This window comes from Rhinolophus sinicus, chromosome 17 (assembly GCF_057876585.1).
Source record: "Rhinolophus sinicus isolate RSI-liver-muscle chromosome 17, RSI-T2T, whole genome shotgun sequence".
NCBI classification, from domain to species: Eukaryota; Metazoa; Chordata; class Mammalia; order Chiroptera; family Rhinolophidae; genus Rhinolophus; species Rhinolophus sinicus.
The window spans coordinates 39,374,252-39,387,305 of NC_142517.1; the positions used below are offsets into that span (position 1 = coordinate 39,374,252).

Sequence of the window (13,054 nt, forward strand, 5' to 3'; positions counted from 1 at the left end):
CATTTCATTAATTCGTGTGATAACCACAAAGAAGAGTCAGGGCTTTAGGTAAAAGGAAGGGAGAAAAGTGGTGATGATAGAGTCTTGTGATTTGTATCACAAATCGCAAGCTGTGTTGCATCAATATTGTACAGTAGACTTACTAAATACTATTATTCACAAATCACACATGAAGAAAGGAAGGCTTTTTCAAAACAATCAGTGGAGGGTAGCTGAACCCAGATTTTATGATTTCAAGGACAATGCCCACTACATCCCACTGTTAGCTTAACTGGTATGGGAACCCCTCCAGATTTTAAAGATGCTGTAATTTTGATCATTTTCTGGATGAAATAAGACAGCCAGAATTTTTAGAAGAAAGAATAATGTCTGTAATGTCATAGGTTTCATGGAACATAGTTCCTTTATCTGTAAAATGGTAGTAAGGAAACCTTTTCAGGAAGTTATTAGAAGGATTAACTGAAGTAGCATATGCAGTGCCTAATTCACACCTGCTACACATTAGGTGTTCAATAAAAGCTTGTTCCCATTTTTGCCTGAGAACTATTTCTTAATGTGGTCAGCTTTGCACTGCAGAAAGTCTTGTGGCTGTTCCCTGCAGTATAGTATAGTGAACATAATCTTTGCCCTTCAGCAGAAATTGGCATGTTTATATTCTTTTTAGAGTTGAAAAGAAAACTTAGAGTGTTGAATATAATCTTCAGTGGAAGAATGTTTTTCACAGGTAGATATGTTTTCATGGGGATAACATAGTAAGAGACATAAAGGTACTATACAGTACTGCAGCACGCCTAACTTCTCAAGAAGCAAAATGCTTACCTTAAAGTCCAACCAGATAGCTTTAAAATGGCAATGCCATGATTTCCCTTTGTTTTCTCCACATTCGCAAGCTCATACAAATGTACATGCATACACGGGCACACAAATACCTACAGATTGTGCTTATTTCTTTCAATTAGAAGAAATAACCAGTAATCTAGTGATCACAGAAGGCTAGAACTAGGAAGAAACAGGGACTTTCTAACTCAAACCTCTCCTTTAAGTGTTGAGAAAAATGAGTATGGATAATGTAATGTTTTTCTGAAATTAATGGCAATGTCATCAAAATAGTCATCCATGTTTTCCCAAAGTAAGATGCTGTGAAATACTCAGGGTTATATATATTCAGGTAAAATCACAGGTTTTTCTTTTGTGTTTTCCATTATTATCCCCCTATAAGCAGTATCAATACTGACTTTATAGCCTATACATTTGTTTGTATCAGAAACTGGTACTAGCATTGTTCCCTTTTGTTTTACTATTTGTATTGTGGTTTTGTTTAAGTTCATCTAAAATTGTGAGAATTATTTTGTTTTATATAATGTGATTGAACTGTTAAATTTAATGGCCAAATTTTATTTATTTATTTTTTGCTTACTTCTTTTTATTTTAATTTTCCCTTGAGTTTTATTGAGGTACACTTGACAAATAAAAATTATATATATTTAAAGTGTGAAATGTGATATACATTGTAAAATAATTACCACAGTCAAGTTAATTAACACATCTATCATGTCACATATTTACCTTTTTGTTTTATTTTTTTGGTGTGGTAAGTACACTTAAGATTTACTCTCTCAACAAATTTCAAGTACTTAATATAGTATTATTAGCTATAGTCATTTATTCATCTCATAACAAAGCTTATACCCTTTGACTAGTATCTCCCCATTTTCCCTACTCCTCAGGCTCTGGCAACCACCATTCTGCTCTCTGGTTCTATGAGTTAGACTTTTTTAGATCCCACATATAAGTGAGATCATACAGGATTTGTCTCTCTGTGTCTGGCTTATTTCACTTAATGTCATCCAGGTTCATTTATGTTGTCACAAATGGCAGGATTTCCTACATTTTTATGGCTAAATAATATCTCATTGTATACGTGTGTGTGTGTATATATATCACATTTTCTTTATCCATTTATCCATCAGTGGATACTTAGGATGTTTCCACACATTTGACTATTGTGAATAATGTTGCAATGAACACAGGAGTGCAGATATTTTTTCAAGCTACTCACTTCATTTCTTTGAATATATATCCAGTAATGGAATTGCTGAATCATATTGTAGTTCTACTTTTAATTTTTTGAGGGAATACCATACTGTTTTCCATAATGGCTACACCAATGAACATTCCCACTCACAATGTACACATTCCCTTTTCTCTGTACTCTCAGCAACACTTGTTATCTCTTGTCTTTCATATTAGCAACGCTAACTGGTATGAGGTGGTATCTCATTGTTTTGATATGCATTTCCCTGATGATTAGTGATTTGAGACTTATTCATATGCCTGTTTGCTATTTGTATGTCTTCTTTGGAAAAATGTCTATTCAGGACTTCTGTCCATTTTTAAAATCAGGTTATTTGTTTTTTTGCTGTTAAGATATAAATTTGTTGTATGTAAAATATCCCAGTCATGAGATCTTCAAGAAATTTAAAAAATTTCTTTTATTTCCACTATGAATAAGTTCATTCTGAACTCATGAGTGTCTGTAATGCTTTAAGCACATATCACCTCTAAGCATTTCAATTATCCTCAAAGTTATGGAAAACGAGACTTCAAAAGTTGTGTATTTATAGAAGTTTTCAAATTTTCTACTTTATAGAGTATCTGTTGGGGTTGAAAAAGGATATTTTAAAAATAATAGTTTCCTCTATGCATATATAGAATTTATTGGTATTATTACCACCACTGAAAATAATCTGAATTTATTATTGATGGTGAAATTAAAATCAAATACAAATATGATATATTTTGAGATTCAGGAATGACTTTAAGCAGTATACATAAGATGGGAAAACAGGCAAAGAGAAGTTAATTTACTTATGAAAGTCAAAGCTAGTAAGTTATGAAGCAGAGATACAAACCCATGCCTTTGGTTATTTTATTTTCGTATATTTTGATACATGGTTATTTCGATGTGTATTTACTAATATGGTTTGGTTCACCTCTACTATCTTGCTATTATTTTCCAGTGTCCTATCCATTATTTGTTCCTTTAGTACTCCTTTCCCACTTATTTTCAGTTAATTAAATATTCTTCAGTATATAGCGTTAAGTTCATTATTGACTTTCTAGCTGTGCCTTTTATATTTTTAATGATTACTCTAAGGATTATAACTTACATCCTTAATTTAACACAGGCTTCTTAGAGTTGATATTATATTACTGCATGTAAAAACTTTAGTAATAAAATTCCATTTGTGTTCCCTCTCACAGCCTTTGTAATATTATAGTAAAATATTTCACATTGAAATATGTAATCTTGTTATTTGTTATTTTTACTTTAGATAATATGACAAAATGTTATTATTTTCCTTTCACTAGTCATTCATCTTTACGTAAATTTTGAGAGGAAAAATAGTGTTTTATATTTACTCACTTATTTACCATTTCTGGTACTAGGCATTCCTTTTTGTAGATCCAAAGTTCACACTATTGTCATTTTCTTCAGTTTGAAACATCTTCTTTATTATTCCCCAAAGTGAAGATCTGCTAAAGATTAATTTTAAAACTTTTATTTATATAAGATATATTTATCTCACTCATTTTTGAAGAATATTTTTGCTTAATATATAATCTGCTTTGACATTATTTATTTTTCTTTCACCACTTTAAAGTTGTTGTTCTGTTGTATTTTGGCCTCTATTATTTCTGATTAAAAGTCACCTATTATTTGTATCATTGTTCATTTGTATGCAATGTGTTGTTTTCCTTTGGCTACTTTAATATTTTCTCTCCATCTTGAGTTTTCAAGAGTTTCTTTATGAAGTTCCTAAATGTGGTTCTCCTTGTATTTATCCTAATTGGAGCTAACTAGATTTTCCTTTAAAAAACAAACAAACAAACAAAAACAAATTTGGGTAATTTCCAGTAATTATTTTATGTCCTATTCTCTCTTTTATTTCCCTTCGAGACTTCAATTACATGTATGCTAGATTGCTTGTTACAGTTCCTGAAAGCAAGTCACTGAAGCATTGGTTAATTTTTCAAAATCTTTTTCTCTCTGTTCTTCATATTGGATAATTTCTATTGATTTTTTTTTTCAGTTTCACTAACCCTTTCTTTAGGAGTCTCTAATATGATGTTAAGGGTCAATCAGCACATTTTTTAAAATTTCAAATATTTTATTAATCTATGAGAAATCCCCATTTTTTTTCTGTAGTCTTTTTTTTTAAATTTTTTATTCCCTGTTAGATTACCATCATCTCTTCACTTATTATGACTATCTTCACTTCAAGGTACTTGAACCTATTTTTCACAGCTTCTTTATTAAAATCCTCTACTAATTCCAACATCTGGGTATTCCTGGGGTCTGTTTCTATTGACTGTTTATTTTCTTAAGTATGAATCTCATTTTACTACTTCTTTTCATTCGTAGTAATTTTTTATTTTATGCTGGACATTTTGGATAAAATTTTGTAGGAAATCAGATTGGTCCTGCAAACCTGTTGAATTTTTTTTTTTTTCCTATCAGGCAATTAAATGATGAATGTTCTTGTTCTTGAAATGCTTGGTTTTAGTCTATATTAGCGCTGGTTTATTTTGGCTTTGAGCTTAACCCTAAGGTGTGGTTCTTTTTGAAGGCATGGTCATTACTATTAAAGCATGGCCTTTCTGGGGTCTCAACTGAATGCGTAAGGTACTCAGTGAGGCTTTTTCACACTGGTACTCCAACATCTTCTATTACTACAGGTACTCTAGTATTTCCATTTAGCAATTAGCCCTGTAGCAGGACATCTGTGCTACATGGAGTCCCACTCCTCATATTGGCCATGACCCTGCCGTAAATCCTCATGCAGACACATATTCCAACTTCCTCACACAGATACCTATTCTTTGGCCTCCTGTTCTGTAAATTATAGCTTTTTTTTTTTTTTTTTGGCAGACTAATATTTTAATCTCTGCATCCTTAGACTGAAGTTTAACTTGATCTCCACCTTCCTGAATTAAGGCAGAAAAATAACCCCAGACAAAAGCTGAAGAATTTGTGGTGCTCATAATGTACATTTCTCTTCTGTCAAGGATGAAAGCCAATCCTGCTGTGACCATTGTCCAATGTTAGACAACTGTAGTCTCATATATTTCATCCAGTTTTATAGTTGTTTACAGAAGGAAGGCAGGTCCAATACCAGTAACTCTTTCATGGCTGGAATAAAAAAATTGATGGGTTTATACTCAATTTTCACAAAATCTTGTGAGATAGTATTTGCAAAGTAGGTACTATTATTATAATCCAATTTTGTAGAGAATTAAACTCAGGCTAACTAATGAGTAGGGGAGTGAAAATATGGATCTTGGCAATCAGATTTCAGACTCTGTTCTCTGATTCAGTATACTATGCTGCCTCTGTAACATGAAATTATGTTGATTTCCTTCATAGAACGTATCACACTCTTTTTCTCATATATTTGTTAATATTTTGTTTTCTAACTTTGTTTGCTACTTCTTCTACTGTATATAAATACCAGATATTTCCTGTTTGCAACTGCCTCCCCATTACTCTAGGTAGGCATTCAATAAATATTTGTTGAATGAATGAGTGAATTGTAAATGTCACCATTATAAATCAATATTGAAAATAGGATCTTTTCTATATACTTGGTATTTTATACTTCATTTTGCCTGCCACCTTGTGGCATCAAAATTTTTCAACAAAAACAAATAAAAATCTAATGGTGGGAAATATGCAAAAATTAGTGTCATGCCTCATTACAATCCTTACAATTATATACCTCATGATATAATTATATGATAGGAAAAGAGTCATACAAGAATTTCTACTCTTGATAAGATTGCAGTAATTAGAAATCAGTCTTAGGATGTTCAAAACACATACTGATAAACAATGACACTAGTTTGATGAAGTGAGCACAGAGTTGATATGTTTGGTGAATCTAAGCACCATTTTTGGTTGAAGTAAAATGAAATGATATACATGTTTGCCATTTTCAACATGTTATTAGAAAAAAGAAAAAACATTTGTGTTACCGTGTTTCCCCGCAAAAAAGACCTAGCTGGACAATCAGCCAATCAGCTCTAAGGTGTCTTTTGGAGCAAAAATTAACATAAGGCCCAGTCTTGTTTTATTATAATACAAGACCAAGTATAATATAATACAATATAATATAATATAATACTGGGTCTTATATTAATTTTTGCTCCAAAAGATGCATTAGAGCTGATTGTCCAGTTAGGTCTTTTTGGGGGGGAAACACTGTAATAACTATTTCTAGAGCCTTTGTATCACTTATTATCATATTTTAAATGGCAATACTCAGCTGATTATTTTAAAAATGTATCTTTCTTGAACTTAAAACTATAAAGTTTTAGTTCTTGTAGTCTTCTATAGGACAAAACAATATGCACTTATTTTTTTCAGAAACAAAACTACATGATGGTTTTAAGCTAATTTTTGCATTAACAAATCTCTTAGAGATATACAGTAGGTTTCACATTTACATAAAATTAAAGAAAGGATGCTTCAGTAAATGAATATAAATGCAAAAAGGAATATTTTAATTTTGATCCATGATTAGTGTCAACCATCACAATGTAATAATACAAAAGGAAACTTTTTGCATTCTGTGCATAATTAATGGTTGTAGGCTATTTATAGAGTGAGTACCCTGATTAATTAATTTAGAAATATATTTATTGATTATATTTCAGGATCTGCTTTTAAATCTGAAATCCTTGAAAACATTTTAGTATTAGAATCCTATGCAATGACTTCTGCAGTTCTGCACTATGACAAGCCCAGCATAATGATTTATTTCACTTGGTGCATTATTAATTGCATGAATTGACTGTTTAACCTCTATTGATTTGCATTTCTTACTTAATGTTCAATTTAGAAACAGAAGCAAAAATTACTCTACAATGGAATAAAAGGATGCAAAAGTTAATTCTAGCATTATAAGGAAGATCATTTGACTAGTCATCATTATATATGCTCCCTTTAATAATTTTCAAGGTCTTGAAGGAGAACTCTGTTTTTAAACAAAAGTTTTTAAGTCTAAATAGTGAACTCACTAAAAGTTATACTTGCATCCTCAGGAACTGTATAATTTAATTGTTTGTTATATCTGGATTTTAGTGGAATTTCTGATCCATGTTTATTACTTATTTTAAAAGTACTGAATAGAATTTTGACCTGACCATACCAATTGGAACCCTTTTATTATTAGAAGTGATTTGAAAATTCATCAAGCCATTCTGATATGTAGGAGGTATTTTTTTTTTAAGTGTAGGCCATATTGGTGGCCCTTCTTATGTGTAGTGAAAGCCATGAAGGTGATATATATAATTACTTTTTGCATTTCAATTTATTATTGTTTACATATGCATATAGATTTTCTAGGCTAGTCCCAATTTCAAATATTTCTTCCAAGGTACTCACAAGTCACCCATGTAGCCCAGAAATTCCAGTATGTTGACATACTGAAATACATTTCCAACACTGATTCTTTCAAATGGAAATGGAATATAATTCTTGGACATGCCACATGTCCTGATATTGGGTTTGGAAACTATGGTTGCATAAAATGTTTCCAGAAAATACAGAGAGCTGCATTTTCTTTTGGTGTCAAAAGGAATCTGCCTTAGGTTCTGTAGTTTATTTAAGTCGGAAAATTTCTTTCAAGCGGGTTATCTTGTGAATTTCAAAGTGAGTTTGTTGTCTGCTGGTCCTTGATGTCAAGCTTAAGCCTACAAGCTTGAGGTCTCCTCAGGGCTGTGAAGAACTTTGGGTAGAACTTTTACGTCTTTGTGAGTGTGGAGTTGTAAGTAACTTGAACCATGTTGGCAGATCTCCTGCTTACATAATTGATCTTCATATAACTGATAGTTATGTTTCTCAGTGGTTATTAACAGGGCAGGTATTTTGCTTTCATGTTTGTATTAGTTTTGCTGTTTGTGTCCAAAAGAAGTGTAGGATGGGACATCAGAGAATGGGCGAGACAAATGTTCTAGGTAACTTGCTCTGAGTCAGGAAGGGAGGGATGGAGGCATCATAATTGTAAGGAAAGAGTTATTTGAAAGGGATACACAATCACTTTATCTTTGCTGTAGATTAAACTGATTATTACCTATGAGACAAGCAAGGCTTTTAAGAAATAGGCCATAAGAGAGGAATATTTTTGTAGAAAAAAAAGACATGCCTGGGTAACCCTGGAGATTCTAGGAAGTCACAAGATATGTAACGATACAGAGTTCTGAAGAGGAATGGAAATATGAAAAAAATCAATATTTAAGGACATAGATAAATTGTTTCATACCTTTATCTATGCATGACATACTTTGAATCAGCTATGCAACTACCAAATAAGCCACAGACTTTCAAGTCTCCGTTTATGCGTCACAGTTAGAATTCCCTTCCACCATTCTCCAGGTTTTGTGCAATTTTGGAAACCTTCTCATCCTTCAGTATCACCTCCTTTACTTACCTGATTTTCTCCCTTCTTTCTTCCTGCAGTAATTTGCGATGACAGTTATCTGCCTTTTTATTTTGCCCTGAATTATGAAATAGTTGTTTATGTCTATTTCTTTCATTAGGTTTTGAGATGACCTTTTTTGTTTTGTCTTTAAATTTAAACAGACTGGAAGATGATAATACAAGTTCACATAAAACCCTCTGCTTGTATAGATAGTACTTACTTGTGGCTATTAATATTTCATTTTACCTGTGAGCATGATTCAAGGCAAGGTCAGGTTTCCTCATCCGTAGATAGCATGTAACAAGCTTTGTCTCAATAAAACTTGCCACGCTTGCTATATCTTCAGCAGATGCTTCAAATGGCTTTCCCAGAGCTGCTCCTTTGCTGCAAAGCTTAAAAAAAAATACAACACTTTAAATGTCCTAATAATCTTGGGATATAATTGATCTTTTAAATAAGCAAAACATATATATATACACATACTTTTTCTAAACTACAAGTTAAATATTAATATTTTGATTGTAAATTAAATAAATTGTTCCTGCTCACTATTATGTGACTATAATATAAAATAAGTAACACATTTTACTGTAAAATGCTTCCTGTAAAATATTTTAAAAGTATGATATATCTTAAAGGAGTACCATTTGCTAAGAATGTCTGTTTTAAAAATAAAGCACATAATAAGCAAAGATATTAACAGAAAACCAGGTATAAATCATATTAAATACCAGTGCTTTTATGAAAACCCAGCTGAGCAATGATCTAGCGCACTATCAAGTTTGATTTAATATAATAAGGGGTATCGGAAGTAAACTCCTAGGAGCCATTAACATCATCAGTGATTAATTTGAGTCTGAATCATATTCTCTAGGATGTTATTGAAGGAAAAGAAGTAAAAATTTATTAGAATTTATTGGCAGAGGCCACAGTAGCTGAAAAACATGGCAAGAATGTGGAATTCTTAGTAAAAAATTCCAGGAATTTAATGGTTTCTGGGTACTATGGATAAAACTGTAGAAGAAGGAAATAATTATTTTGGATAACCTCAAACATTAAGAAGTGTCCACAATATGACAAGGGTAGATCAGCACATTTTTTTGCCCCCTCAGTCTTTCCTCCTGTTCCTTGGAATCAAGGCTGATGGGTAATAAGAAACTCTATCTTTTCTTTAGTGATCTTATTCAGGATATCTGCATCTTTGCCCTTGTCTGTTTTTATTTGTGTACATACTGGGGGAAATTTTCTCACCGGAGATGGTAATATTTAGAGTTAATACCTATTTACATATACACATTACTCCTCCCAACAACAGCAGAATACATATTTTTCTCAAGCACCCATGAAAAGGTTATTGATATAAACCATATTCTGGACCATAAGATAAACCTCAAAAAATTGAAAAATAAAAAGAAAACATTGAGTATATCCTTTTACTGTAATGGAATCAAAACTCAACAGTAAAAACCTTCAAAACAATATATATATATATATATATATATATATATATATATATATATACACACATATATGTATATACATATATCTATACATATATACACATATATATACATATATATATCAATTACATCCTTTTGTTGATTGTGTTGTTCATATCTTCTATATATTTGCTTAGTTTCTTTCCAGTATTTCTATCATTTTATGAGAAGGGGATATTGAAATACCCAACTATAATTATAACATGAGCATATTCAATATATTTTAGATTTTTAATTGAAAACATATAAAAAGAAGCAGAGCATATAAAAAGGAATGCTAAAATTGCATACAATATACAATTTATTATGATACAAAAACATGAAAAATATAGAAAAATATGCCCAAATTAATGGCAATTATACATGGTAATAGAGTTATGGATAACTTAGTCTCTATCTTTATTATTTTTTTGTAATTTCCAATAACAGTATAAAAATCTCTGATTGGATGGATGATATATATCTTTATTTGTCAAGATTTGATAACTCAAATAATGCCACATTTTCCAAGATTTATTGTTTTGTCTTAGATCTTAAGGGATCACTCAAAATTATGTACAAGAAATATACTAGGTGAACTATATAAGGAGAACCTATTAGTAATATCACTCTTGCTAATGATAATCCTAATTAAAGAAAAATGTGTGGTTGCATTTTTAATAATGAGGCCCACAACATAAATTAATATTGGTTATTTCTACTTTTAATGGGTTATATGTTGTTTTTATTTGTGCTTTTAAACAAACTTGAAATTCCTATGTGCACAATTTCTAAGAATAGGTTTGATATTTACTTCTTTAAAAACTTTGAGATACCTTAGAAAAAGTATTTTTAAAAGCATTATCATCTTGTTTTCAGAAAATTATCAAATATATTTGTAAAATAAGTATTTTCTTATTAAAATTTGAGCTTGTGATTTTAATTTACTATTTCAATCTCATTTAATACCTAGCTTCTCATCAAAACAACTATACCCATAAGGGTTTTCAGCGTATTTTCCCTTAAGTATTATGCTTTTAATTTGTGCATGCTTCATTAAAAAATACAAATATTTTAGACTTCACTTTGAAATAAAAAATTAACACCTAATATACTTTTTCCTAATTCAAAATCTTCTCACTGATATACTCTATCAGGTAGCTTAAAAGTTTCTATTCCCTTACCTCCATGACTTATTCCATCAATGACTTAGTGTATAGTTTTAAACAAATATAACTTGTACGAAGTCACTCTTTCTACATTCAAACAAATTCATGCCATATTAAAAAGTCCTTCACCTTCTGGAGCATTAACTGTTCTGTCTTCACAAATGTTTGTGTAGAAGTTTAAAAATTCAGTAAAGTATCTGGAATGTTTATTATAATCTTGACATCAGTATTTTGTGTACATTTACCTATAATTCTACCTTTATATTCAATATATTTCATAAATATTAGTTTTGTTGCAAAGATTATTTCAAAGATGTACAGGAACAAGTAAAGCAATCTTTGATAAAAGTAAGAGATTTCTCTAACTACAATACTTGACTGATAAACCAAGATTACCACAAATATACATAGAACCTATCCCATAAGCTGCCTGTTTTGCATTTTAATATGAATTTAAAAAATTATCTTTGTCTTTCACTGCTCTCTTATAGTTTGGTTTGATGAAGTATTCTTTTTAGTGCTAAGATTTATTATTTTTATTTCTTTTCTGGCGTTGCATCTCATAGAAGTAGGGAATATTGCAGACGTTAGAAGAGCAGGCATTTATTCTTCACTTTATCTTCATGTTGCGATTTTAATTTACTATTTTAATTTACTACTCCTCCCAACAACAGCAGAATACATATTTTTCTCAAGCACCCATGAAAAGGTTATTGATAGAAACCATATTCTGGACCATAAAATAAACCTCAAAAAATTGAAAAAAAAAAAAGAAAACATTGAGTATATCCTTTTACTGTAATGGAATCAAGACTCAACAGTAAAAAACCTCCAAAACAATCTATTTTGAAAATGAGTAAAAGACATGAATAGACATTTCACTGAAGAGGACATGCAGATGGCAAATAAGCACATAAAAAGATGTTCGACGTGATTATTGTTTGACATCATTAGTCATTACAGAAATGCAAATTAAAAATACAGTGAGATATCACTATCAGAATGACTAAAATGAAATATAGTGAAACACCAAAAACCGAGAATCATAAGGAATCGGATCAATCACACATTGCTGCTAGAAATGTGAAATGGTACAGCCACTGGAGAAAACAGTTTCTTAAAATACCAAATACACAACTACCACAAAACTCAACAGTTGCACTCCTGGGCACTTATTCCAGAGACGTGAAGACATGGTTACACACAAATCCACACGTGAATGTTTATAGCAACTAAATTCGTAATAGCCCCAAACTGGAAGCAATCTAAATATCCTTCAATGGGTGAATATTTAAACTGTAGTAAATCCATATTACTCAGCAATAAGAAGAAACAAATGAGTGATACATGCAACAACTTAAATGAATCTTTAGGGAATTATGTGCCGTGAAAAAAAACCAATCCAAAAAGATTACATACTTTATGATTACATGACAGAATTACAGGCATAAAGAAGCAATCAGTGATTGTGAGATGGGTGTTGTGGTTATAAAAGGACAAGAGGAAGGAATCCTTGTAATGATAGAACTGTACTGTATCTTGACTTTGGTGGGTGGATACATCAATCTACACATTGTAAAACTGAACAGAACTAAATACACCACAGTGCAAATAAAGCTGGAGAAATGTAAGATTGGTGGATTGTATCAATGATAATATTCTGGTGTTGCTACTGTACTATAGTTTTGCCAGATCTTACCGTGGGAAGAAATGGCATAAAGAGTATATGAAATCTCCCTGTTTATTTCTTACAACTATATATGAATCTACAATTATATCAAAGGAAAGTTTAATTAAAAAATAATCATGCTAAGATTGAGATGTATTTCATTTTATCCTCCTCCCCTTTTTAAAAAAGCACAATTATAATCATCTTTAACTGAGGTTTTAGATGAGAAGCTAAATCCTGTAGGAAGGAAAATTT

The 13,054-nt window shown here is 31.0% G+C and overlaps 1 protein-coding gene across 1 annotated transcript in view; it reads right to left on the bottom strand.

The window, feature by feature from the left end:
* SPATA16 (spermatogenesis associated 16) overlaps positions 1-13,054 on the bottom strand; it is a 209,174-nt gene that overhangs the window by 146,143 nt on the left and 49,977 nt on the right. Inside the window, exon 3 of the mRNA XM_019734941.3 lies at positions 8,730-8,875. Coding sequence (XP_019590500.3) covers positions 8,730-8,875 — 146 coding nt within the window. The remainder of the gene's footprint in view (positions 1-8,729; positions 8,876-13,054) is intronic.